Here is a 27,801-nt window from a genome sequence, read left to right on the forward strand (position 1 = left end):
ATGAAGCGGTGCCGGTCGGACGAGCTGCGGCAGCCCGAGGAGGACCCCGGCGCCACGGGGGAGCCGCCCGGCCCCGCCGCCATGGAGGCCAAGCCCGGGGAGGCGGCGGCGGCCCCCGAGGCGGGCGCTGTCCCGCCGCCGCGCACCAAGCCCCCCGACCTGAAGGTGAGCCGCGGTGGCACCGGCCGGCGGGTGCCGGTGGGTTGGCGGTGGGGCGAGCATCCCGGTGGGGTCACCGGAGGGGTGAGGATCCCTTAGGGTCAACAGTGGGGTTACCAATCGGGCAAGCTCCCTGTGGCGTTACGGTTGGGGTTACCGGTGGGGTGAGCACCCAGCGGGGTTACCGGTGGGATGTACGTTTTGGTGGGGTACCCCCATCCCCACACCCTGGGCTGCTACAGGTGTGACCTTGGAGGATGAGGATGGTCCCAGGCTGGGGATGGTCCCGGGATGAGGATGGACCCGGGATGGGGATGGTCCCGGGATGGGGATGGTCTCGGGATGAGGATGGTCCCAGGATGAGGATGGTCCCAGGATGGGGATGGTCCCGGGATGGGGATGGTCTCGGGATGAGGATGGTCCCGGGATGAGGATGGTCCCAGGATGGGGATGGTCCCGGGCTGGGGATGGTCTCGGGATGAGGATGGTCCCGGGATGAGGATGGTCCCAGGATGGGGATGGTCCCGGGCTGGGGATGGTCCCAGGATTGGGGTGGTCCCAGGATGAAGAGGTCCCAGGTTGGCATGCGCCCAGATCGGGGATGCTCCTCCACTGGGGATGCTCCCAGGGGAGGGTACATCCCTGGGGTGTGGGTGCCCCCACAGTGGGCCACCTCCCAGCGTCGAGACGCCTCGCTGGTGGGCTTGCCCAAGCACGCACAGGGCTGGGCACCGCTGAGGCCGTGGCCCTGCTGCAGCCTGGCCACCGAGGGCGGTGGTGGGAGAGGCGGGAGGACCCTGGTGACACCACCCGCCCTTGGCATGGGGGCTGCAGGCACGGGGGTCGCACCCCGGGGCAGGTCTGGAGCATGTTGCCATCACCCGAGCAGGCTTTTTTGGGGTAACAGGGCTCTACCACTGCTGAGGGGCTGAGCAGACCCCGGTAAATAACTGCTGGAGTCACCCCAGCGTTGAGCGTGGGGGAGATGCTCGGGGGACTGCCAGCCACGCTCTGACAGGATTAGTGCTGCGGCAGCCGGGAAACGCCGGTGTCTAAATGGCCCTCAGGCTGCTCCTCCTGTGCCTTCGGGCTGTGTCCGGCTAATGAGGAAAACAAGTTACGCGGCACTGCAGCGCTGCGGGAGGGAAGGGAGCCGGTCCCCAGCGGCAGGGCACAGGCAGAGATGTGGGCAGGCAGGACGGGACGGTCCCGGGTGAAATTGGGCAGAAATATCCTACGGGTGTGGAAGCGGAGCAGCTCGACCCCCAGCCGTTCAACAGGGTCCCGCTGGCATGGACACAGTGGGGTTTTATTTTGCAGAGATGAATTCCCTGCTTGTAACTTCGGTGTTTTCAGGCACTGCAGCATGTTGCGGCCGTGGGCAGAGAGTGCTCATGGCAGTGCTGTCAAAAGCACCGTGGCAGTTGTGCCATGGCGGTACAGAGGTGCTGCTTCCACTCTTTGGTTTCAAAAAGACCTGGACAAAAGTGGAAAATGTCCCTGGTCACCCAGGGGCAGCCTGGCATCCAGGACGGAGACCCTTGTTGTGGAGCACCCTAGCCTGCCGCTTGGCCTAGAAGGTCTTAACGTCACAGTCAAGGTCATGCGGGAGCTGGGAAGCACAGCCAGGACTGCCAGGCTGCTGCCCTGCCTGCATGCATCCCTTCCAGAAAGGCAGCCAGGAAATAAAAACCCCCATTCCCGTAGGAGAACTCGGCTCCTTTAAGCACAAGAAGCCCCATGGTTGCAGGACGCTGCTTGCTGTGACACGTGGTGCCTTTTCCTCGCTGTCCGAGCAGCAGCTCCTGCTCCTGAGGCCGTTTTGGCTTTGCTGATGTGATGTACAGCTGCTGCTGCCCTAAAAACAGCTGGAGGGGAGAGCCCCATGCCAGGGCAAGGCACGTCCATGGGGATGTGGTGCTCGGGGCCACGCTTGGTGGGGTGGGACACCCTTACCTCGAGGAGGCTTGACTTGACTTGGCCAAGGCGGTGCTTCTCACCCGCATCATCCCCCAGCCTCTCTCCATCCCACCCGGGGCCCTTTTCACCTGCACCGTGAGTCAGAAAGGGGTGGGAGCGTGGGGCAAAAGGAGCCGCAGCTTACGGTGGGGATGGCCACCAGGCCAAGCGTTCCTTGGTTGGCACATCCAGCTCCGGGCTGGAGCTCAGCCTGGTCTGCAGCCCGGTCCATCTCGCAGCAACAGCAGTGGCCAAACGCCCATTGATTTTATTGATGCAAGTATGATACCATAATGCAGGTTTGCTTCATGATGCTCACCTTTAACGCATTTGTAGCTCAGCAATTAATTGCCTGCATGGAGTGAATCCTCAAACTTGCTTCGCCAGGCAGAACGCATGAAAAATTGCATCTCGGTGCTGCCCACAGCTTCCGCGGCAGAGCTGGGCGCTCTGCCTGGCCCTGCCACAGACACCACCGACTCAGCCACGCCGCCTCATGTTGCTACAATTAGTGGCATCGTTAATATAGTCTTAGAGTTTTCCTGCCCCAAACCCCCCCCGGAGCTGCTCTCCCTGCTCTGCATTCACCGCGGTGGGGTGGGTTCCAACAAGCTGGTCCATGGCTCCTCTGCTGTCCCCAGGCTGGCATGGTGCCACGCACCAGGACCCACAGATTCATCTCCCTGTGGACAGTGGACAAGCATCAGATGTAAACTTTTGTTTGCTGCCAGCTGAAGATGGATTTGAGCTGGCAACCTGGAAAAAACAGGCTGCCTTGGGTCGTCTCCATCCCCTAAACCCGGCAGATCCGCGGCAGCTCTCCGTTCTCCAGCCCCGACTCCAGCTCCTGTGCCGAGAGCGAGGGCTCCATTAGGGGAAAAGAGGGGAAAAAAAAAAAAAAAGTTCTGGCAAGGAGCAAAGCAGATGCATGACACACAGTTCTGCTCAAAAATATGTTGGGTGGCAGGGATTTCTGCGCTCTGCAGCAGAGTGACTGGATCCATACAAAACACTGCAGAAGGAGACATCCAGCCTTTCACAGCTGCCGGGGTGCCCGGGGCGTCCCACCGCCAAGGCGTTCACTGCTTGGTCCCACTCCCACTTCCCCTGAGCCTCTCAGAGCCGAGTGTTTTCGCTGGGTCTCTCTATATATATGTATTTTCCCAAATGGGCTGATCTGGCCAAGGGCTGAAAGTTGAAGCCTGACATCGTTTCCATCTCTAGTTTCACGATCTTGGTCTTCATGGCTCCCGCCTTTCCCTCCTTTGAACCCGAAAGCCAAGATCAGCAGGAGTCCAGAGGCACTGACCTGAGCCCTTCCCTCTTCCCAGGGCCTGATCCAAACCCCACATCCGTGGACAGAAAGCTTCCCCTGGGCTTCCTGGAGCTGGGGAGCCTCTCCTGGAGCTGGGGAACACCTCCTGGGGAGGAGGGAGATGAAGGACAAGGGGAGGTCCCACCATGGGACGTGCAGTCCCCAGGGCAGGTCCTGAGCACTGGGGTTGGGACAGGGGTGGCTGGAGGGGACGGGGTGAAGCATTAACCTCCCATTTACTCACAGCAGGTCAAACTCAGCTAGTTTAATTTTTTCGAAGGTCCCTCGCTACAAGGGGATGGGTCTGGGGGTGGAGACCCCCTGGTGCGGTTCAGAGCCCCCCCCCCCATAGCAGTGCCTGTGCAGGCTGCTCGCTGCAGGGAGGATGCGGAGGACAACTCCGCTCCGTAAAGGTCGCCAGCCCCTATTCTAAACCCTCAGGTACATTTATATTTAATCCCTCGCACGAACAATTTTCCAGGCATATTTTGGTCTTGAAAGGACACTGCCAAGGTGAGCCGGCTCCCCTGCGGTTAGTGGGATGGAGCTGTTGTCAAGCAGCTCGAGCAGGAGCAGCGTGGTCCCCGGAGCGGCCGCATCCATCATCTCCCCGGGGCATCGCTCATCAAAAGCTCTTGGGCTGCTGGCAGGGACCCCAGTGGGTACCCGCTCTCACTGCTGCGGAGCCGCACACCGGCACCCCCTGGCCCCGCAGGGAGAGGAGAGCATCCTCCCGGGGCAGGCTGTGGCCAGAAGGACAGGGGTTTGTTTCCCCGGGGTTTGTGCCAGGCGCAGTGGAGGGGTGAGAGCCGAGGCCCCGGGGTGCGCTGCCCTCCCGGGAGCTGCGCCGTGCTTCCCAGCAGACATACTGGCGTGGGCCGCTCGGCTGAGGCCAGGCGCTCCGTGCCCAGCTGCCGACGGTCCCAGCCCCACCAGATCTGACCCCCCAGGGTCTCCATCCTCGCTTCCCATGAAATTTCAGCTCTCAGCATTCCCACAGTCAGTTCAGGAGACGCAGAGGTGACAGCCGTGGGAGAAGCAGTCGTGGGCTGCCGCTCGATGTGTTATTCCCCGGGAGCACATCTGGCTCCTCTGGGCACCAGCAGCAGACATCTCGCCCTGCAAATTCCACCTGAGGCCAGGAGCTTGCAGGGGTCCGCAGCCCCCCCGGCCGGAGCCACACCGGGGCAGCCAGTGCCGGCTCCGCAGATGTTATTCCGGAGAGCGTTTAAGGAGCTGCGTGTCACTACAGCGTTTTGGTAGTGCATTAAACAACATGACTAACATTTTGTCACATGTTTGTTCTCTCATCCTGTACCCGGGAGGAGAAGCGTGTGTGGGGGAGTGCTTTATTTTCCATTTTAGAACATCTATACGTTTTCCTTGGCGTTTGCGGCAGCGGGAGGAGCGGCAAAACGGGGCCTAGGGATGCTGGTGTGAGATAGGGATGTGAGGGGCAGCTGGGCTGGCTGCCACCCCACAGGGACAACTCTGCCCCCAGTCCCCAGCCTGGCTGCTGGCCGTGGGGTGCGGGGTGGTGGTAGGACCCCCTTGCTGGGGACCCATAGGAGCATCAGCTGGAGAAAGCAGCAGGAGGACTAGAAACCCTGTGCGGGGGTGAGCAGGACCTCCCGGGGTCCTGCTGCTCTTTGCGGGGCTGCGAGCTGCTCAGTGGCTCATTCCCTGTCCCTGCCCGCTGGGGGGGGCTCCCCCCACACCTTAAAATACGCAGAGCTGTGCGGTGGGGTGGGACGGGACAGCCTTCCACTGCGTCTGTGCAAGGCCTCCAAAGGGCTGCAGAGTCTTGGCTGGAGCCTCTGGGCGGGCCAGGGATATAAATAATTAATAATAATAATAATAATTGAGCAGGACTTCGCAGCATGTGGCTGTGCTATAAGGTCATGGCAAAAAGATCCTCTTCTTGCGCGTCTGAAAGCTGAGTAAGAGTTTTGGATGTCGGGGCAGAGCTGGAAAACCCTTTAGTGAGGGACTGGGAGGTTTCAGGCTGTGTGGCCGTTTGGCAGCAGCAGGAACACCGGCCCTGGAGAGCCCGGCATGGCCCGAGAGGCAGGGAGGGACACGCGTCCCTGCCACCACGGGCAAGGGCAGCGCCTGGCTCTCCCATGGGACATTGCCAAAGAGCAGAGTCCCAGACAAAACAGTCATCCAAGTCACTGTCTTCCTGCAAGATATGTTGGTTTGGGTTAAAATGGGGTTCTTTGGCTCTTGGCCAGGCATGGCGTGTCCCCGCGGTGTCCCCGCAGGGCCAAGACTCTGCTCTCAGTGCAGGCAGGGCTGTGGGCTTGGGTACAAGGGGGGGTTCGTGCAGCCCCCTCCTGGCTTCTCACATTTTAGCGACTAGTTTCCAGCAGTGGATAAACACGTAAGAGGAGGCAGAGTGTGCGACCGTGGTCAGCCCAGAGCTGTGCTCAGCCAAACCGTGTGCCTTGGGCTTGACCCCGCCGCAGCCGGCAAGAACCGATCCACTTACAGAGGATGTGATGCAGGATCTGCTCCTTTGAATTCCACAGAAACAAGTCCCCGCCACCGAGCAGGAGACCCTGGCTGCATTAATGAAAAAGACCAAAGAAATAAAAGATATTTTTGTATTAATCTTAGTGTTTTGCAGCTGTCTACACTGAGAAATTAATCTCCATATCCATTGCATCAGTTATTAAGCAACGCCTGTTCCAAAATAGCCCGTGCAGACGCTCTGTTCTGAGCCACGAGTAGTTTCGTGCCAGAAAAATGCCTCTGCTCTGGAAGTGCAATAATATTCCGGAGTAACATAAGAAAACAGAGTTTTTACATCAGCAAATTCTCTGCAATAACAGTTGCAGAATGGCTTGTTCGTGGTGACCACTCCCAACCGCTCTTTAATGCAGACAAGCCTTTAGCTTGACAAGCCGTCCAGCTGCTGGGGGTTCAAGCCCAGGACAGGAGGACTGGGATTCCTTTTTGCTTTCTTTCCCCTTTTTCCCATGCAGATCCCTTACTGTCCCACCCGGAGCCCTACCTGCAGAGCCCAGGAACGGTTCTTTCAGGAAAACTTGGAAAGGGCCTGAGGAGGGTTTCTTTTAAAAGGTGAATTTCTATCAGATGGAGCTGCCGGGCCAAGAAGCCCCTGAGGGCGGCTGGCTTCCACCTCCACGCTGGTGCTGGCAAAAGTCCTCTCCTTTATTGCCAGCTTCGCTTTTACTTTGTTTTCATTACCCTCAAGGAAGGGAGTTGGTTGTTTCTTTTCACTGAGACCTTCTAAAGGGCTAACTGTGCATCCGAGGGTATGCCGTGCCCTTGGTGGCAGAAATCTGTGGGCTTATAGTTATTACCTATCTAATGCTGTCTCTGTTTCCATAGAGACTCTATAAATAGAATAAAATTTAAAACACTATTTCCTGAAGTAGCAATTTGGCACCGTAGATTTATTATATATTTCCTAGGAAAAACCAAAAGGATAGAAATTTTCATTATGAACGGATAGCAGAGGGATTAAAGGCTTTGCCTATAGTGTTTAGTGACACGGGATCTAATTGCTGATTCCTTGTCAATATTACAGGTGCGATGAGAATTAGGCTCTTATGGATTTGGACCTTGTGACTTTAATGTCTGGGATTTTTAGGAGAAGGAGTCCTTTTTGCACAGTGATGAAATCCTCCACAGTCTACAGCTCCTGGAGGTCATGTCTCAAACATCGCTGCTTTTCTAAATGCCGGGGCTTTTGCCAAGTGTCCACTGGGGCTATAAGTAGCTCCCGGTTTGGAGCCCGCTTCCCGCTGGTTTTCAAGCGTGAGTAAACGGCAGCGCTGCAGTTACTGGAACCAGCATCCCTGGGGAGAATCCCAGCCCCAGTAAATCAGTGCTGAAATGCCCCTGAACGTCAGCAGGGTCAGGACTGTCGTCCTCAAAGGTAGGGTGCTCGGCTTAACTCCAAAATAGAGACGGAGAGCAACAGGGCAGACTCGTGCCTTGTGATCTGCTGCGTTCCTGGGAGCTGAGGCTGCTTTGGGAGGCGAGAGGATCTTTTGGTGTCCTAAGATAGTTTACTTGCTGCCTGAGAGCAGCAACGGACCAGGGATCTGGGATCAGCTGAGCCCTTTGCAGATGCTGGAAGTTGCTGCCCCTGGTTGACCACGCGCAGGGGACTGCGGAGGGCACCCAGCCAAAATCTCCCGTGGATGCAAATCTGGGCATTCCAGTGACTGCGGGGAAAGTGCTCGGGGCTGACCCAGCTCTAATCAAGAGCACGATCTGTTCCACCATCCATATTGCATGACTTCGCTGTGGCTAGCGTCCACACCGATTCCCAGGAGCTGGCACAAGAAAGGCTGTGTGCTCTGTGGGAACGTGAGTCTCAGCCCCCTGGGAGAGGAAGACCTGGGGGTACCCGGGGGAGTGGCATATCCCCATCTTCTGCTGGAAACCAGTTGCTGCCCAGTGGGGACTGGATTTGGTGGCACTGGGCCACGAGCTGCGATTTCACCCCCGTAAGTGAGGCCAGCCTCGTCCGTGCTGTGCTCGGAGGTTGTGGAAAGTCCCCCGGGGAAGAGCCCTCCCCGATCCTTCCTGGAGCACGTTTGGGAGAGCAGGTGGCCCTTGGCAGCACGTTGGGGGCCGAGGCTCCAAGGCTGGGAGTAACCCTGGCTTTTCCGGCTAAGGAAAAGGCTGCTCCGTCCCCCCCGCCCACAGGGTCGGAGTCTCTGCGCAGCGCATGGAAGTGGCTGCAGCAGGAACCCTCCTCCCTCCATCGCTCTGAAGGGTCTTTCTGCTCCTCTTGCCCCTTTCAGGGGTAGCCAGCGCTCATCGGAGACCTCCCTCCGTGTGGGGAATGCTGTTGGAGCTGCATACCTGAGTCGTCCTGAGCTACCGTGCTCAGCCCTGCGTGCCATCAAATTGCCACAAATGTTTAATACTTTTCCATGGGTATGAAGACCAGTGCTGGCAGTAGGGCTTGTTCCCTTTCGCAGATCCCTTTGGGCTGGTGTGGGGTCCCCAGAGCCCTCCAGAAGCTCTTTAATCCCTTAAGCTTTGCGTTTCAGTTCAGTGTTAGCGTGGGCACCGTCCACCAGAGCTGTGTGTGCCAAAGTGGGATGATGCCATCCCTTCCTGACAGTAACAGGGATTGTTTCTCTCCTCTCCTGCAGAAAATCCAGCAGCTGTCCGAAGGGTCCATGTTTGGCCATGGCCTGAAGCACCTTTTCCACAGCCGCCGGCGGTCACGGGAGCGGGAGCACCAGAACTCACAGGACTCGCTGCCGCCGCACTATGGCATGTCTGACCACGACTCCCCCGACGAGAAGGAGCGGTCTCCGGAGATGCACCGTGTCTCCTACGCCATGTCCCTGCACGACCTCCCGGCGCGTCCCACCGCCTTCAACCGGGTGCTGCAGCAGATCCGCTCTCGCCCCTCCATCAAGCGCGGCACCAGCCTGCACAGCGGCAGCCGGCGGGCCAAGAGTGGCTCGCTGGAGCCCCAGAAAGGGAGCCCCCACCTCGTCCGCAAGGCTCCCCAGGACAGCAGCCTCACCGCCATCCTGCATCAGCACCAGGGCCGCCCCAGGTCCTCCTCCACCACCGACACTGCCATCCTCCTGGCCGAGAGCGGGGCCGTCTACCTGCTCACCGAGGACACCGAGTGCCTGGCAGATAAGGTAGGGCTGAGCCGCGGGGACATCTCTGGGCAGCCTGGGGGGGGCACGAGCCCACCCTGGGGGGCCAGGGCAGGACTGGGTGCAGAGCACCCCAAAATGCTGTCGGCAGGAGACCATCCCGCAGGGCAGCACTGGTGGCACTGGGTGCAGGACGGCAAACGGCAGCCCCTTCCCGGGAGCGAGTCGGGTCTGGAGGCTGCTGGGGTTGATGCTCCTCTCGTGGGGAGGTGAAGACAGGGACAGGCCCTGGTCCGATTCTGAGAGTGGGATTTGAGGGAGAGAGACAGGGAGCTGGCAAGAGCTCTGTGCCAGTGGGGTGGGACCCACGGTGTGGGGTCAGAGGGGATCCCGGGCAACCCAGCGCCGGGCGTCTACAAGGGTTCGGCTGGGCGGCTGCAAATTGGTCCAATTGAAGTGATCTTTAAACCTCTGTGTGCAGAGCTAATGGAGAGGATGGTATTTCCATCTAGCGTTTAGCCCCGTTAATTGTGAAACAGCTGAGATTGGCACGGCAGCACAACACGCTGAGGGCACAGTGCAGGCGGTGAGAGGTGCTCCATGTGCCAGTGGGATTCTCCGTGTTGGCTTCTCTCCTTGGCCTTTGGAGCTTGGGGGGTGTCACACTCTAAAACCACTCTCTGCAGCCCTGAGGGCTAGATGCATCCTCTTTTTTCCTTAATTTACCTGAAAATGCCAGCAGTGAATTGTCAAAGTGGTAGGGCTTGGGGTGGGGAGATGGCCAGGCAGACTCCGGCACCCCGTGGGGGCTCTTGGGTGGGCGGCTGGGTGGCTTTTACAGGAAGAGCTGTGTAATAGGGTGGCAGTGGCTGGGCAGAGCTGCTGGGGTGGGATGGCAGCGGGGGTGCCAGGTCCATGCGCTCCCCCCAAGCAGTGAGACCCAGCGGGTGCAGGGGCTGGGGGCAATGCTTCCCACGCATCCCCCCAGCCACTCCTCTCTGCTTGGCACCGAGTCTCCGAGAGGGAAATCTGACCTGGAGACTTCTGTTGCCCTCTGAGCTAATGGAAAGAGGATCAACCAGATACTTTTTCTTTCTGTTTTCTTTCGGCTGTTTCAGCGCGGAGCAGCAGCTGACACTCGCAGCTTGCAGCGGGTGCCAGCTCTGCTCCCCTGCCACAGCCGTGCGGGGACGGGGCCACCGCCGGGACGTGGGAATCTGGTCCCAGAGGATAAACACGTTATTGTATCTGCAAGAACAGCTGCCCAGGTCCTACTCTCCCCCCTTTACTGTGTGCAAATCAGGGCACCCCGACCCTTCCCTGGCAGTCCCCACGCCGCACCAGGACCAAGTGCCCAAGCAGGGCCAGGAGCCATTCGGGTTGTTAATTTGGGCATCTGCAGCCAAAATTTCTTCCATCTGGCCGGTGGCATCGGCCTTGCAAGGAGCCCGGTCCCGCTGAGCCCTCTGGGGTTACGGCCGAAGCTTAGAGCCAAAGCGGTTCGCACCGGGACAGAAGCACCCGGTGGGAGGCGAGAGCAGAGCGGGTCTGTGTCCGTTCACGGGGCAGCATGAAAAGCACAGAAAGGGGATGAATAATTAACTGCATACGACACAAAGAGTAATAAGAAGAGAGGCGATACTGGGGCCTTTGTGAGGCAGTGGAAAAATAACCTATTTAGAGAAAGAAGAGCTATGTGATATTCTCATGCCGTGTTATTTTTCCGTAGCCCTCAGGAAACCCAGCCTCCTGCCCGCAGCAAACCGGCTCCTCTTCCACAGGGACGGCTGGTGCTGCCATGCCCTGGGCTGGAGCATACCCAGCACGGCTCCGCCGGATGCTGGCAGGCAGGTTTGCACCAGGGCTTTGGGCCAGCAATTGCTTCGCATCGCCTCTGCCCTGTCCCGCCAGGGTCAGACGTCTCTGCCTCCTCCCTGTTTCACCCTCAGCTTGGAAGCCGTCGCCCCAGGGGTGCACAGGGCCCCTGTGAAAGAGCCGGTTTTTCCCCAGAAATTTCATGCTGAATTTTCCATCCGTTGTGTAACAGCCCGAGCGCACGCTGGATTAATCCCTCGTGGGACCGCTCAGCCTCAGCAAGCGCTTTTTGAACAGCTATTGATTATTTTTTTCCTTTTTTTTTCTTAATTAGGTTCCTGCAGTTTTCCCTTTCCTACCTTCACCTGCACCGGTTCCTCACCCTGCGGTCCCTGCCAGCCCTGGGCCACCCTCCGCCCCACTGGGGCCGGGCACACATGGTTCCTCCCCCCTGCACCCCCTAAGTCCCCCCAAGAGGCAGCTGCCAGGGCGCTGCGGCCGCAGGGAGCAGACAGGGTGGCTGGAGGAGCCGAGTGGGACTATGGCACAGTCTGGGCATTCGGTGCTGGGCGCTGGTTCTGGCTGGGACTCGCGGTGTAATCGGAGAGATGCCCTCGCCTGCCCCTGCGCTGCCTGCGCGCTGCCTGCACCCGCAGCTGCCCCGTGCCCCGGCACAGCTGCCCGTCGCAGGGAGCGTCGCCGAGCGGTAACCCCCAGCTGGGGCTGGGGGGCTGTCCCCACACCACACGCTGGGGACCAAGCTGGGGACAAGGTTTTGCTTAATGGGGTGATGCCCACCTGGAGCACACATGTTCGTGGATTCTCCCCCTGCCAGTGTTCCCCGCTGTGCTCTGCCCACCTTGTGCGTGCAAAGAGCAGCTCCCGGTGAGGGTGGGATATGGGACGACAGTGTGACAGCCTGGACGTCCCCTGCATCCCACTGGCAATTGCACACAGCTTGGGACTGGTGTTTTTGCCCGTTGACTCTGCTCTGAGAACCGCAGCCGTGCCATGCGTGCCCATGGGGCTTGTGCTCTCTGCTTTGCCCTAACATCAGAGGGATCTGGACAGGCTGGATGGATGGGCCAAGGCCAATTGGATGAAGTTCAACAAGGCCAAGTGCCGGGTCCTGCACTTGGGTCACAACAACCCCATGCAATGCTACAGGCTTGGGGACGAGTGGCTGGAAAGCTGCCCGGCAGAAAAGGACCTGGGGGTGTTGATTGACAGCCAGCTGAAGATGAGCCAGCAGTGTGCCCAGGTGGCCGAGAAGGCCAACAGCATCCTGGCCTGTATCAGAAATGGTGTGGCCAGCGGGAGCAGGGAGGTGATCATGCCCCTGTACTCGGCTGCACCTCGAATGCTGTGTTCAGTTTTGGGCCCCTCACTCCAAGAAGGACATTGAGGTGCTGGAGCGTGTCCAGAGAAGGGCAACGGAGCTGGTGAGGGATCTGGAGCACAAGTCTGATGAGGAGCGGCTGAGGGAACTGGGGTTGTTCAGTCTGGAGAAGAGGAGGCTGAGGGGAGACCTCATCGCTCTCTACAACTACCTGAAAGGGGGTTGTGGTGAGGTGGGTGTTGGTCTCTTCTCCCAAGTGACAAGTGACAGGACCAGAGGGAATGGCCTCAAGTTGCGCCAGGGGAGGTTTAGGCTGGATATTAGGAAAAATCTCTTTACTGAGAGAGTGGTGAGACACTGGAATAAGCTGCCCAGGGAAGTGGTGGAGTCACCATCACTGGAGGTGTTCAAGGAACGTGTGGACGAGGCATTGTGGGACATGGTTTAGTGGACATGGTGGGTTTGGTGTTTTTTTTTTTGGTTGATGGTTGGACTTGATGATCTTACAGGTCTTTTCCAACCTTAGTGATTCTGTGATTCTGTGAACATGGATCTCTGCTCACTGGTGAGCCCATCGGGCGGGCTGGGATAGCCGCTTCTCCGGGGCTGTGGGTACCAACGGCCAGGAGCACCGCTGGATTTCAAGCGTCCGCTCTCCCACACATCCCACGTGCGTGGCTGGCTTGCCCAGCCAAAGCGAGGTGGTGTATTTGGGGTGTACGTTGGTGTCGGTGTGTCCGAGGGAGCACGTGGCCGGTGTTGGCGTTTCACAGGAGGATGTGCCTGCTTGCGGGCACGGTGGCACGTGTGACAGCGGTGGTGGCAGCAGCACGGTTGGGGCAGGAGGAGGCTGCGGGCAGGGGCCGCGCGTGGCGATGGGAGCGTGCTGGAGAGCCTTCTCCTCATCTCACTAATCTCCTCCTGGTGACCCGCCAGCGGCTGCTGGGAGAGGCGGGCGGACGGGCATTACCGAGTGGGGCGGCCGCCGAGGCCCCGGCCCCGGCAGCTGTGGGGTGTCCCCGCAGACCCCGATCCCCGGCGGCGGGGGGGTCAGCCGAGCGCCGGTGCTGGCGGGGCAGAGCATCCCGGGGGGACCCGCGTCCCCGGCCCCGCTGGGGCGGCGGGAGCTGGAGCGGGCTGGCCGCGGGGTTTTGTGCCTGGTGCTGCCGGGGAGCTGCACGGACGCCTGCGGGGACTGCGGGATGGTCCACGTCCAGGTGAGCCCCCGCGTCGCACCGGGGCCTCGGGGTCCCTCCGAGCCCCCGCAACCCCCACCGAGCAGCGGCGGGGGGGGGGCGAGCGGGCGGGATGCGGCGCCGGTGGCCGTTAGAGGGCGGCGTTACCGCACCGCCGTGCGCGGGTGTCTGTCCGTCCGTCTGTCTGTGCTCACGCCCCAGCCGGCTGCTCCCCGGCATCCCAGAGGGATCCGCTCACAAGTGTCACGAGTGCAAGTGCTCAGCCCCGGTCGGCAGCGCGGCTCGGAGCCGCGGAGCATCCCCCGAGGGGTGCGAGGGGCCGGTCCCCGGCCGGGCTCCCTGCCCGCCTGCCCTCGGCGGCCCTCGGCAAGTGACAGCACCAGCTGCCGCCGCTGCCCGCGGCCCCCGTGCCCCCCCCGCCGCCGCCCTGGCCCTCCGGCGCGGATGCTTCTCCCGTGAGGCACGGGGGAGGGACGGGGGGGAGCAGGGGGACTCCGTGCCACGGCTCAGCTTTGGGCTCGTGGGCCAGGCCGGCTGCTGAGCGGCTACGAGCCACCCTTATTTATGAGCTCGTAGCCCGAGTGGGCCGTTTCCCCGCTCCCATCTCCCCCTCCACTCCCCTGCCGCCTGCCCAGTCTCGGCGGGAGGTGGTCTGCGGCACCCTGGGGGGGACCTGTCCTTACGACCCCATCCCCGCCATCCTGCTGCCTCAAGGGCAGCAGCACTCCGAACACGGGGCAGGATTCATCCCGCTAAAGTTAGATGCCCACCGGGTCAGTGGCTATATCAGGGCGAGAGGGATTATAGTCAGCAGGGAGAAACCCGCAGTTTCTGAGCATCCACCCCAGGGGCGGCTGTGGCCCATGGGCATGGAGTGGTTTGGATGAGCAGTGGCCATCCAAAGGAGGCTGTGGGATGGCTCAGCCCTCGCCCCGGCAGCTTGGGGCCGTCGGGGAAGTTCATCTCCCCTGCGCAGGCATCTGCTTTCTGGCTGCAGCGCGTCCAGCTCAGCCCCGGCTCCCTCTGGCCCCACCGGCATCCAACCGCCTTCGGTTTCAGGGCGGGGACGTGGTTTCTCGCCTCCTATGGCTCTGCTTACCCAGAACTGGTCCCAGTCAATAACTGGGATGGGGACAGGGATGGGGACTCTGCGCAGCCCAGCTGGGACCCCCCAGGGCCGGCACGGCCCGTCAGGGTGCTGAGCAGCCCCAGCCTGGCTCCAGCTTGGAAGGGAGATACCCCAGGGCCGGGGACTTGCCGGTAGGAAGCTGGGTTTGCTCCAACATGCTTCTTGAGTATCCTTTCTCCCCACAGTGGGTGAGGACGTGGTGGTGGCAAGGGAGGTCGCGCGCTGTGGTGGCTCAGATGGTGGGATGCTGGTGAGCACTTTGCTGCCCCTAAAACTCACTTTTGATGGGAATTTTGTGGAGCTGGGGCCAGCAATCCTAAAACCAGAAGCTTGAAGCTGAGCTCCTGAACAGGTAGCCTGCTTTCTGGAGGTGCTGAGCACCTAAGGATCCCCGAGGAGCTGGCAGGAGCTGAGGGGATGCAGGACCTTCAAGTCTCACTGCTTTGGTTGCTGTCCCCACATGTCTAACCCAGGCAGGGGTTTCCCCTCACTCTCTGCCTCAGTTTCCCCAGGTGGGAACCAGGGCCAACATTTCCATGCGTTGGGTGAAGTCTCTTGCATCTCTTTAGGAGGATTTGCTGAGGGAGGCAAAGCACATGCTCCACTCCCACCCAAACTCCAGGCGAGTTCTGGTGTTAAAATCCCAGAGGAAGGAGCTAAAATAGGCCAGCAGTGACTGCGAAAGTGAATAGGTGGAACGGTGGTGTAAAGCTGCCCTCCCTGCAGCCCCACGGCCGGGCATCCCCCTGGCATCCGGACAGGGTCCCGAGGAGGCGACGCAGGGAGCACCGGTGTGCGGAGACCATACAAGTGCCAGGGGTTTTGGGGGGGAGCTGCTGACCTCCGCTGCAAACTGGGCATCATGAAACTGGATGTGCGAGAGTACTCGTGTCTGGGCTGGCTCCCACCTCTCTGCCTCCGTTCCCTCGCGTGTCACAGGGGAATGAGAGTGTGAGTGCAGGGTGGTGGTGGGAACTCATTCCCTCACTCCCATTGGGATGGTGCTTTGAGGAGCACTTTGGGAAAAGCAGATAATAGCTGTGAAGACAAAGATACCCGAGATTGCTGCTTAATTAATTCAGGAGAAGAAGAATATCAGACTCTTGTACTGATTCACCCCCTAGCAAAAGACATCGTGTTCCTCAGCCTTCGTTGACATATGGCTGTTGTTTGCAGCCCACCAGCAGCTCCCGCTCCCCAACAGGCAGGCACCATGAACGCTGCCTTGCCGCCTGCCCCCGGGGGATTTGGATGGAGCGGGCAGCTGGTGTGCGGGGTGGATGCCCAGGGCGGACAGGGCAGGATTGGGGGAGCAAGGATTTACGTCCATGCCCCCATCTCTCCTGCCCATCCCCTACCACCGCGGGCAGGCGGCTGGGTTGTAGCTGAAAGCAGGATTTGGCTCCTGCGTCAGGGTGAGCAAAGCAGGGTCCTGCCTTGTGACTCTGACAGTGCCGGGCTCCTTGCCCTGCGGCTCTGCCTCTCCCTGCCTTCCCCCTCAAACCCTGCCTACATAAGCTGCCGAAAATCCCCCCACAGCTGCACAAGCACCCCCTTAGAGGCGTCGAAACCCAGCTGCAGCATGGGCCGGGGTGCTGATGGGGGTTTTAGTGCTGTCTCACCCAGCAAGCGAAATAGCAGCACCATTGCTGGAGCTCCTGGGGTTACTCCCTCCAGTAAAAACAACAGCAGGAATTTTTTGAAGATTCTCCAAGCGTACACAGAACCCTGAATAGCTTCACCCGTGAAAGATGGTCATTGAATCATCTCTGCAGAGGTGTCCCTCCCAGTGACCTGCGAGCCCAGGGCACAAGGGACAGTCCCCAACCCGGAGGATGTGGTGTTGAATTAGGAAATGCTGGGGTCCGCATGGTGTGGCTGGGCACAGAGGCACAGGGACTCCCCGAGCCCAGGGCAGGCACCGGGGACGGATCCCCACCACCCCAGGGATCTGCTCATCCGTACCCACGCAGCTGCCTTCCATGCAGGAGCACACTCCCTGCCTGCTGCCACCAAGAGCCTCGTGGGATGGTGGCACCATCCCAGCTCAGACTGGGGAACCGCCGGCTCGTTTGTTTATTCTCTGCATCGTTCGGAAGGCAGCCCGGCCAGGCAGCGCTTGGCGGTGCTGTTTGTTCTCCCAGCACAGTTGGAGGAGCGGGACCGGCCCCTGCGGCACCCAGCCTGTTCCCGCTCCCCCAGGCTCCCTCCCTGCTCGCCAGCCTGTGCTGCTTGTTCTTGGCTGCCTCAGAGCCTCGTAGTGCCTCCTCTGCAAACACTCGTCGTACGATCCTCTGCCCCTTCCACTCCTTAACTGCAGCCATGACAGAGGGAGAGGATCTGGCCGCCCTGCGGAGCACCGGCGAGGCACTTTGCAGGATTGACCAGGGCATCCTCATGCCGGAACCGCATCCTCCCGACTCCTGTCCCGGGAAAAGGATATTGCTCTTAAATTCTCTGCTGGGTGTCTTTGTAAGTACCCCCCTCTGCTCTCCTTCCTGCCCCTAGGCACCAGCGAGGCAAGGACTCGGGATGTCCAGGAACAAGAGGTGAGGAGCGATGTGGTACCTGCAGGCGAAGGTCAGGCTGCTGCTGGGCTCTGTGTGGCCGCTGCTTGCAAGGGTTAAGGTCTTAGCCAAGGAGCCACTTGCTTTGCACACCAAATGCACTTGGGAACGTGAGGCTAAGGAGCGGTGGACTTTGCAGATCTTCACCTGTATCAGCATCCTGGCTCCCGATAATCCGTACGCAGCTTTCCCAGCCTGGTCGAGGACACTCTAGTGCAGCTCGGCTGGTCTTCCTCCTTTTTTTAGTACCCGCTTCTCTGTGCTAAGCTCAGGGCCTGTGCATTGCCGCTAAGCCCAGCCCCAGCTGCCGCCCGTGCCGGCCAGCGAAGGCAGAGCCCAAGTCCAGAATTTGCCATGTGTTTGTGTTGCATTGCTCGGTGACCTGTCTCTTGGTTGGGATGCTCGGACCGGGACTTTGTGGGCATTCAGGGCCAGATTCTGCACCACTCAGCACGGGCACACACTGAATGTGCTGCGATTTCATGTCTATCCAGGGATTTCCTTTGCATGGCAGCTGGGGTTTATTTCTTTTTAAATTTGCCTCTCACAGGCAGGCCTGAAAAACATAGCTGCCGCTTTCTAAGCAGCGGACTAAATCTCCTAAAACAGAGCTGGCGCTAAGGATGAAGGAGAGTCTGGCACCAACCTTTCGGGTAATTTCCTTGCAAAACCCCCACTTTTCCTGTGCCGGCGGGGTTTTTGCGTTGCGTGGAAGGGAGGCTGTGCCCTCGGGAGGGGAGATGCTGCACCGCTGCTCCACCTTGCTTTGCTGGGGCATTAATAGGAGACATTCTTGCTTCTGCAATTATTTGCTAACCCTAACCTTCCCCTTGTGCTGGGGAGCTGAGAACAGGCAGTTTCCTTTGAATCAAGCTGCCTGAGGTCCCCGATAAATAAAAAAATGCTCTCCAGGTCTCGTTGCAGCGGGCTGCCTGCGAAGTCTCATCCTGAGCATCCTGGCGTTTATCAAGTCCTCACTTCTTGAGCCTCCTCTGGGGAAATCTGTGTTCCTCCATCCTTCCCCGCAGCCAGGGCCAGCCTGGCAGGTCAGGCAGGGTTTGCGGGGCGCTGTGAGCTGGCAGGAGGTGTTGGGGGCTCGGGGAGGGGGCATTACAGTTAACCACAGGCTGGGAGGACCGAGTCGCAGCACAGAAGCGGGGCTGTGCCTGGCAGCCCCAAAAGCCGCTTCCCTCGGCTGCCTGCAGCATGGCTGCGAGCGGCCGGCGGGGAGCAGACGGGCTTCAGGGCCAGCCCCAGCGCTTCCGACGAAGGAAATGGAAAGCAGAGCTCAGAGCAGGAGGGTGTTTTCCAGAGTGTCCCGTGCAGCTGGGGATTTTTCCTGCCCTGCTGAGGTGGCAGAAGAGTGATGGGAAGTGACCTCTGGCTCCTGGGCTAAAAAGAGAAGTGATGCTATGAGAGATGTTAAATCAAAGATGAACGTCCCTCAGTAATCTGCGCTGTGTCATGCCCGGAGGCATCCACAGCCCAGGGCTTGGCCAGGCTGCAAAATCCACCCTCGCTGGGGCAGCGCGGTGGGATTGGAGGGACAGACGACGAGTGGCACCTGCCCGTGGGAGACACGATGCTCCTACCCACACCGGCAAGGAGCCGTGTGTGCAGCCAGCACTGGTTCCCGTGGGCAGCATTGCAGCATTGCCCACAGGGTCCGGCCATACCCCACGTCTCTGGAGCGTTGGTGCAGCACCAGGAGGAAACTCTGCTCCTTCCTCGCCCTTCCCCGGCGCGGCTGAGCACCGTACGGTAGGCACAGCTGGTTTCTGCTCCTGGTGGGTTTAACTTACTGGGGAACCTGCTCTTCTCTGTGCCTTTCGGTATGGCTGCCAGTGCCCGCTGCCAGTGCCCGCCAATGCTGGGCGAGTGTGCAGGGAAGGGGCTCAGTGCTGACATGCACAAAGGTTGCTCACGCAAACTCACAGCCAGATGGGGAGGGGAGGCTTTTGCCTACAATATCCTGTCCTCCCGAGAGGACAGACCGAGAAACATGGGAGCTGCTGACGGCTCCGTGTGTAGAAGCAGCTCCCATAGGGGTTATGTGGCCTGTGGGGATGCTCAGGTCAGCATGGGGCTGTGCGATCCCCAGGTTGGGGTGCAGGGACCAGCCGGGTCCCTCCAGCGCTGCTTCCCCACCACGGGGCCAACAGCCAAGTCCAGTTTGGGAAGCCAGCACTGGCGAGCTGAGCTGCATGGTCGATTCAGCCTGTCCCTTGTTCCCAAGCACCGTCTCATATAAACATCTGCCAGGTCCAGCGGCATCGCTGGGGATGCCCTGGGCAGGGTGCCGTGCACGGTGTTGGTGCCGCAGTGGTGGGAGCTTGGGCTAGAAGTGGCCAAGGATTTTAGTTATTGGTGTTGAATCAGCTTTGGCAGCCTCGCATCACAGATCGGTCCATGATGGGCTGCTCCGGCTCTTTCTCCTCCCTGCTCCCGGCACCCAGTGGTGCACGGAGAGCTGAGAGTGTGGGCATCGGCACTGGAATTAGTCCGGGAGGGTCCAGCAGTGCCAGGCTAAAGGATGGGGTGATTCAAGGAAACACATTCCCAGCTCAGAGCAGCTCAAGCGGAGGCTGCTGCTTCTGTGCCCATTTTCTCCTGTCACACTGGTCAGCTTATCTGCAGCCACATGCATTCCCGCAGCCCGGCAGCGCAGGCAGCCCGGGGCAGCCCCTGCCCCAGACCCGTCAGAGCTGATGTCTGCTGGAAGGGAAGTGTTTCCGCAGGGAGGCTTCGCCGCTGCGGCAAGGGTGGTGTCCGTGGGGAGCTTCAGGGGAGCTCACGTTTGCGCGATACGGAGGGACCGAGACCTGGGCATGGTGCTTTTGTGGAGCTGTCGAACTGAACCTTTCAAATCCATCCGTGCCAGGTCAGGTTGATTTTTGTGCTGCCTGCCCCAGCTGCTAAACCTGGGCAGGGCCAGCTCCAGCGCGGGCTGTGCTGGCTGGGCTGGGCTGGCTCTGCACCACGGAGTAGCTCAGAGGTGCAGCGTTGCACCCAGAGCCGCTCCGACGCGGCAGGTTACGCTTCCAGGGCACGGACGGACGTTGGGACAGCCCGAGAGATGATGGGAAGTGTGAGGCTGAGCAGTGCTTGGCTTGTCTCAGCTGTGGGAGCAGCACGGTCTTCCCCATTAAACATGCATCTAGGTCACGATCAACTCATCGGTCCGGCCTGTACAATTGTGTGGCTGAAAATACTTCCTAAGCTGTTGTTGTCTTATTGCCTTTTTTTGAGAAAGAACTAAACCAGAGAGCTGCAAATGAACCTTTCTGGTTTAGCCTGTTGTCTGCGGCTGCACAGATGCTCTGGTCTGCGGCCACGGTTGGTTTGAGGTTTCAGCATCAGCAGGGCACACTGAGGGCTTTGGTCTGGCACAGCGTAAGGCTGTGGGCTTGAATTCTGCTTCCCTCAGTCGCTCTGATCCGGGCCTGATCCTGCAGTGCTGCCCGCGTGAACCCTGCTCTGTGCAACCCCACGGGTTTGGGCTGAATCAGATGCCCAAGCTCCGGGTCTCCTTTCTCGCCCAGGACTTTCGCTTTGGCCCCTCACCAGCTCCGCTGGCCCCGGCGTAAATGCAGCACCTGGGGGTGACTCCAGACTGCCACTGGCTTCTACAGAACCAGAGCCTGCTGTCGTCCCTGCTTGCTTTTCGGATGTCCCATTTCATATCTTTTTAATTGCACGTGAAGTCTCAAACACTTCTATCTGGTCAGTTGGCTGGATGTGTTTTCTGTGCATTGCGTGTTCTCCCGTGGCAGAATCGGGTTGGTGCAACCTTCCCCATCGCTCTCCGTGGCGTGAGCGGGCTGGATCCGGGTCCATCCCAGTGCACGGCGTGGGCCAAGACACCATCTGGTCCTGGCACAAGTGGCTGATTCCTGGCTTTTAGCTCCCTCAAGCTGCCCAGCTCTTTGTGTTCTGCGTGCCTCCCCCTGCCTCTCCCGGGCTTTATGTCCTGGTATGTGACACAGCAGATGACAGCGGCCCGTCCCGACCCCCTGCGTCAGGGCACAGGCAGCGTATGGGGCTGGAGGCGTGTGAATATCCCGCCACAGGGACGAGGGGGGGTTTGCATTACAGCCCTGAAAGCTCCAGTCGCTGAGAGCTGTAAACAGCTCCGGCAGATTTCCTGAGTCGGCAATCCCGCTGCACCCATCGGCTCAGTCCCTGCGCGTTCGGGAAGCGCCCGGGGACGCGGGGCCAGCCCTGACGGGGGTCTGCGGGAGGGCTCTCCTCCTCCCTCTCTCCCTGCTGCTCCCCCTGAAACTTTGCTGCCGTCAGCTGCCGCTTTCCCCCGGCCAGGCACCCTGCCATGGCAGCCAGCGCTGCCCGCGCATCGCTGCCGGGCTCCGGGATGCTGCGGGGACGTGGCCGAGCAGCCCACGCCGACTAGCCCTGGGGGACCGGAGCCCTGCCCGCGATGGAGGTAGGTCCCAGCAGCTGTTGGGGTTAGAATAAGACCGAGGGGAGGATGGCGATGGGCAGAGAGACCCGCAGGGGCTTTCGGTACCTCCGTTTCTGGCGCTCGGTGAATGAAACCCACCGGCATCATCCATGCCGGTACAGCAAAGATGGGGTGGGAAGCTCCGCTGTGAGCTGAAACCCTTAATGTGCCTCCCTACATTATGTAAGAAAAATTATTCTCAGGCTGGTAAATTAGCGGAGGCAGCTGCTGCCGGCCGGTCGTGTCCGTCCAGGGGCGACGCGGGAGCGGGCGGCAGGCAGGGCAGGCAGGGCGCGGAGGGGGACACAGGGCTGCCTGCTTCGGTCTCCACTGCAGGCTTGAAAGGAGGGTGGGAAGTGTGAGTCAGGGCTCCTGCTTCTATTTTCAACGCCTGGGGTGGGTAACGCGGTCTGGTGGGAATAGCGGCTCCGTTCCGGGAGGCACGGGGCTGCGAACGCACGTGGGGACGGGGACGGGACTGGGGACACCCAGAGCATCCCCTGTAATGCTGGGCTAATCGCAATCACCAACTCGCAGGACAGATCCTGTCCCGAATTACGCTGATAACGTGCTCTGAGGAAGAGGGGCCATGGAAGCACCCACATTTAATGACTGCCCCAAAATCAACCTCCCCACGTCCACTGCCCACCTGCATTTCTCTGCCAGCCATGGCCTCTCCCTCGTGGCTTTCCATGGCCACCAAGGGCCACGCTGGTGGGGCACAGTGTCACCTGCACTGCGAAGCTGCCGGATCAGTGCAGCAGCTCCTCAGGTCTGCGCTGCATGCCAGCATCCCTCGACAGCTCGGTGCTACTTATTTTTTCCATGCTTGAAGGTGCATGTGTTCCTTCCCACAGCCGTTTCGTCCCCATGTTGTATTTCAGCTGGAAACCACGGTCACACTTTGTAGTGAAAGTCCTCGCTCGGGGTCGATGCAGCAGGAGCCACGGCGTTAGCTCATCCACTGCGCTTCCTAGTATGCTATAGGGTATGGAAAACAGCATAGTTCAGGGCATGAGTAAGTGTCTTGAGAGTTTTCTTCTGAACTTTGCAATAATTGTGCAATTTCTTAAGAATGGGTTTAAATCCCTTCCAGCCGTGGGTGTGCCGGGAGACCCACAGCCCCGCGCTGGGGACGCGGCCACGAGCGAGCTGCTGGGCCCCGAGCTCCTCACCTGCCACGTGGGCTTTCTTCCATCAAACCCGCAGCAGCAAATAAACCAGCATTGCATAATTGTGCCTGGCCGTGGCCCTCTAAGTACTGTTTGCTCAGCTTATTAGCTTGAGCCTTTTGCATATCTCAGCTCTCCTGGGTTGAACTCCGTTGATAAGAATAATTCTTCTTCCTGCATCCTGCATTCCTCCCGCATCCCACAACAGCCCCTGCTCTCCCCTCCGAGCCCGCCTGGAAAACAAGTGCTGGAAAACAGCACTTTCATTCTGATGTGCCTACCAGAAGGTTTCCTGCATGTAGGGAAAGTGCAGCTTTTACTAATCCCCCGGTTAAATCCACTGCACAGTCATTTAGGCTTGCTGGGATTTAGCAGGCACTGTCTGTTAATACTGCAGAGATTGGTATTGTCTTTTTTTTGGTTGTTGTTTTCAAAGCAATAACCTGATGTGGCTTTCATATGATGTGCCCTGTGTCTGAGCGAGAGCAGAGCTTTCAGTGGTGCTTGGGGAAAGGATTTCACCCCAGCCACGTCAGCACGGCTGGGCAGCATCGGATCCATGCCGTTCACCACCCATCCTGCCCCCCCTTCCCCCGGCGCTCCCCAGCATACTCCCACAAATAAATCCAAAAGATTGGCATCGCAGGGGCAAAGGTTTGGGTGATTCCCAAACCTTTCCCTCGTTGGAAATAAAGTTTGAGCAACTTCTCCCCTTCACTGGTCCAGTTGGGGTTTCCCATTTTGGCATCTCCGAGGCTGCCCTTTCCTTTTCTACGGCCGGTTTGTCCCTTCCTGTACAGAGAATTGGGTATCGGGGCAAAAAGTCTGTTTCCTGCTGCTTCTAATTTCTGCCCCTTGATAAGAAACCGAAGCAAAACCCTTCGCAGGGCAGCTGGAGGGCCCAGCCTGGCCGAGCGGCTAAGAATAGCCTGGCAGTGGGGTCTGAAAACACCGCAGGTTTGTTGGGCATTATTTTTTAAAAAAAAAAAGTGCTGATCCAGCTCCCAACTCTGCCCCATCTCTGCCTGCAGGTTGGGGGCTACTGGGTTACCCCTTTGCTCTCATCCTCCAGCCCCTGCCCCATATTACAGTAGCTCTGCTGCAATGGAGAGAGAGGGAGCTGGGGGATGCTCCCACCGAGCTTGTGGTTGTCTGCTTCTGCCTCCCAGGAGGCCGAGACCCCTGCATGGAGACCCCCGCATGAAGAACCAGCACCCCCGGGCTCCCAGCAGGACAGCAGCGTGGGGAAAGAGGAGATGCAAGTAAATAACAGGAGGGCAGCGTTTGCCCCTGCTTTTCCAAGCCCCGCGCGGGACCTGCTACAGACGGGAGTGTTTATAAGCAGCATCTTGAGAACATTCCTCCCTCCCGCGCAAGGCATTTCCTGGTGATAACACACTCCTAAGTAATGATCTCGCAGCATTATCCCTATTAAAGGGTCATTCGGGGCAAGTGTGATGGAAATTAGAAATTATTCAGGTCTGCCAACAGTATTTAACTTTCAAGCAGCTCTTAATTAGAAGCCAGGAGCCATTTATACAACCACTGATATTTGCATAAGAATCTGCATATAAAACCCAGCAACTGGAAAGATTTAGGGATTTTTTTTTTTTCAAGTGGCAAAGCAGCGTGCCTGGGTTGGAGAGCGTGAGGCAGGACCATGGGTTGCAGTCCAGGCTCTGCCAGTGATTTTAAGTGTGGCCTCAGGCAAGTGATTTCCTCTCCCAATGCTCCAATTTTTCCATCCGTAAAATGGAAATCAGTATGTGTCCGAACTTTCTAGGTGGCAGCTTGCGTTTGCAGAAGGGTCCGGCATTGCCGGGTGAGAAACCTTGGAAAAGAAAGCAAAGGAATCCCTGCACCTGCAGCCAGCTGCTCTCTGGGGATCAGGAGCCGCTCCTGAGTAAGCTGTAAATTGGGGTTACGGCAGAGTTTCTCTTCAGCTGAAAAACTCCTGTGCGCATCTAGGCTAAAAGCCAAAGGCTGAAAACAAGACTAAAATACCTCCGGGTTGCTCAATCCCTGCTCTCACTGCTGGCTTGGTGGAAGATTTGTTGATGGGTTCCAGTTTTAGCTCCTCGCTCCTTTTTCCCTGGCTGGCGCTGGGTGTCCAGCAGCCCGGAAACGTGGGTGCCCGTCTCTGCGCAGGGTGAGGGCAGAAAGTCAGAGTCGAGCTCGCAGCGGCGGATGCTCCTTGCTGAAAGCAATTGGCCAAAACCAGCCCCAAACCCCTACCTATTTTGTTGCTGCACCCTGTAATTGGCTTATTCCTGGGATGCCAGCAGTAGTGGTATGGCTGGGAAATGCTTAAGCAGCTGGAAGAAAAACAGCTCCTCGCTATTGCTCTGGTTAACTATTCTCCTGCCCAGCTCTTGCCTCCCTCTCCCTCTTCTGCCCACCCCCCCGGTCCTCTCCTTCCCCCTTCCCAGGGGCTGCCTGGGCATTGTTCGCTCCCTCCGGTGAGCATCACGCTCCTCTCTCTTTGCTCGCAGCTGGACAAGGGGGACGTGACCGCGCTCAACCTGCCCTCCACCGCCGGGCACGGCGACGCTGACGGCACCGTCTGCCTGGATGTCCCCGATGGCACCCCTGACCCTCACAGGACGAAAGCCGCCATCGAGCACCTGCACCAGAAGATCCTCAAGATCACCGAGCAGATCAAGATCGAGCAGGAGGCTCGGGATGACAATGTGGCCGAGTACCTGAAGCTGGCCAACAATGCAGACAAGCAGCAAGCCTCCCGCATCAAGCAGGTTTTCGAGAAGAAGAACCAGAAGTCGGCGCAGACCATCGCGCAGCTGCACAAGAAGTTGGAGCACTACCACAAGAAGCTGAAGGAGATTGAGCAGAACGGCCCTTCCCGGCAGCCCAAGGATGTCTTCCGGGACATGCACCAGGGTCTCAAGGACGTGGGCGCCAACGTTCGCTCCAGCATCAGCGGCTTTGGCGGCGGCGTGGTGGAGGGTGTCAAGGGAGGGCTCTCAGGTCTGTCCCAGGCCACCCACACCGCCGTGGTCTCCAAGCCCCGGGAGTTCGCCAGCCTCATCCGGAACAAGTTTGGCAGCGCAGACAACATCGCCCACCTGAAGGACACGTTGGACGATGGGCACCCGGAGGAGGCTTCACGGGCTCTCAGCGGCAGTGCCACCCTGGTCTCCAGCCCCAAGTATGGCAGCGACGACGAGTGCTCCAGTGCCACCTCCGGCTCGGCTGGTGGCAGCAACTCAGGGGCAGGACCCGGCGGCTTGGGGAGCCCCAAGTCCAACACGCTGGACAGCCACCACAATAACTTTGACACCATCCTGGAGGAGCTCCGGGAGATCAAGGACAGCCAGTCGCACCTGGAGGACTCCATGGAGGACCTCAAGGCCCAGCTGCAGCGGGATTACACCTACATGACACAGTGCTTGCAAGAGGAGCGGTACAGGTAGGGATGGGTACATGCCGGGGTGGCAGCACGTGTCACCCTGGGTGGCTCTTCGGGGACCACGAGGCCACCATCCTGGGCTTGTCCAGCTAAGCCCTGCATGCCAGGGACGTGGGGAGCTGCAGTCCCCACTGCCTTCCTCGCTGCCAGACCCCTCGGCAGCACCGCTCCCGTGAAGGATCATGCAATGCTTTCCCTTTGGCAGCCGTAAGCAGCTACAGGCAGGAGCGGGGTGGGTCGGAGGGGCCGGGTGGTTTCCCCAGTGCCAGGGGAAGGAGGGCAGGGGGGTCCATGGGGGGACCTGCCCGCCCCAGCGCCCATCCACCCCCCGTGCGCAGGTATGAGCGCCTGGAGGAGCAGCTGAACGACCTCACCGAGCTGCACCAGAACGAAATGACCAACCTGAAGCAGGAGCTGGCCAGCATGGAGGAGAAGGTGGCCTACCAGTCCTACGAGAGGGCACGGGACATCCAGGTAGGGGAGCGTGAAGGCTCAGCCCCCCACTGCACCCTCCATCCATGGAGCGAGGGAGGGACCCTGAGCTGGGAAACAGGGTGGGCAAGGGGGATCCCTTTTTCTAGCACCCTCCAGATGAGGTCCTCACTGTGATGCTGTCACAGCAAAGAGCAGGTAACTAAGCCATGTCCCCAAAATCCCTGTCTGTGCCCCAGTGAGTCCCCGCTGTGCTAAAGTCCCCAGGTGCTCAAGACAGGGCAAGGCTCCGGATAGATGGTTGCAGCGCTGGGCTGTTATGAGCCACATGTGGGCCAACACATAGTCCCCACCGTCCCGGTTTGGGTCATCTCCCCTGCTGCAGTAGGTACTCCCCGCACCAAGACCTTCCCCAGCACAGGCAGAGCGGGACGGGCACGCCTTGCACATCGCAGGGGCCAGGAGTTTGCAGAGGGAAACCCCTTTCCAGCTGGGGCGGTCACTGTCACAAGGTCCTGCACCCATCAGAGCTGTGCAAGCAAAACTTCCCAGCAGCAAGGTCTCAGAGCGCGGGACAAGTACTGAAAGCCCTCATGGGGCATCCCCGGAGCCGGTGGCCGGCCCTGATGTGCTGTCCCTTGCAGGAGGCAGTGGAGTCCTGCCTGACGCGGGTGACCAAGCTGGAGCTGCAGCAGCAGCAGCAGCAGGTGGTGCAGCTGGAAGGGGTGGAGAACGCCAACGCCCGAGCGCTGCTGGGCAAGTTCATCAACGTCATCCTGGCCCTGATGGCTGTGCTGCTCGTCTTCGTCTCCACCATCGCCAACTTCATCACCCCGCTCATGAAGACCCGCATGCGCATCCTCAGCACCGCCCTGCTTGTCCTCTTCCTCTTCTTCCTCTGGAAGCACTGGGACTCCATCACCTACTTTCTGGAGCATGTCCTGCTCCCCAGCTGATCCGCAGCCCAGCTGCTGCGGCCCCGGGGGCTTTCCATTTCCCGCAGAGGAGAGGGCCGGGGGGACGGTGGTCCAAAGCCTTCGCGTTGTTTCCTCACACGCTCAGTTTGGTTGCTTTCCCGGCCCTCCATCCTCGCTGCAGCCAGCAGCGATTGCTCAGAGCGTGGCATGTCGGAGCTGGGATCTGTCGGTCCTCTAGGATGTTTGGGGAGGGTGGGATGGGGAATGAAGAGGAGTTTTGGAAGAAACTGGTAATTTATGGGGCGCTGG

At 59.6% G+C, this 27,801-nt stretch overlaps 1 protein-coding gene across 1 annotated transcript; it reads left to right on the forward strand.

Annotated features, from left to right (window-relative positions):
- TMCC2 (transmembrane and coiled-coil domain family 2) lies at positions 1-27,616 on the forward strand. Its single transcript, XM_059831187.1, has 5 exons — positions 1-165; positions 8,575-9,081; positions 25,209-26,143; positions 26,482-26,617; positions 27,220-27,616. Exons 1-5 carry the CDS (start codon positions 1-3, stop codon positions 27,529-27,531), a joined length of 2,055 nt encoding a protein of 684 aa, XP_059687170.1. The 3' UTR covers positions 27,532-27,616.
- Positions 27,617-27,801: the final 185 nt, after the last annotated feature.

This window comes from Gavia stellata, chromosome 30 (genome assembly GCF_030936135.1).
Source record: "Gavia stellata isolate bGavSte3 chromosome 30, bGavSte3.hap2, whole genome shotgun sequence".
NCBI lineage: Eukaryota > Metazoa > Chordata > Aves > Gaviiformes > Gaviidae > Gavia > Gavia stellata.

Bases quoted from the DNA above. Each gene is read 5' to 3' on its own strand.
- TMCC2 (XM_059831187.1), top strand. From the start codon at position 1: ATGAAGCGGTGCCGGTCGGACGAGCTGCGGCAGCCCGAGGAGGACCCC. The intron at 9,082-25,208 runs GTAGGGCTGAGC...CTTTGCTCGCAG, and splicing joins CCGAGTGCCTGGCAGATAAG to CTGGACAAGGGGGACGTGAC. The intron at 26,144-26,481 runs GTAGGGATGGGT...CCCCGTGCGCAG, and splicing joins TTGCAAGAGGAGCGGTACAG to GTATGAGCGCCTGGAGGAGC.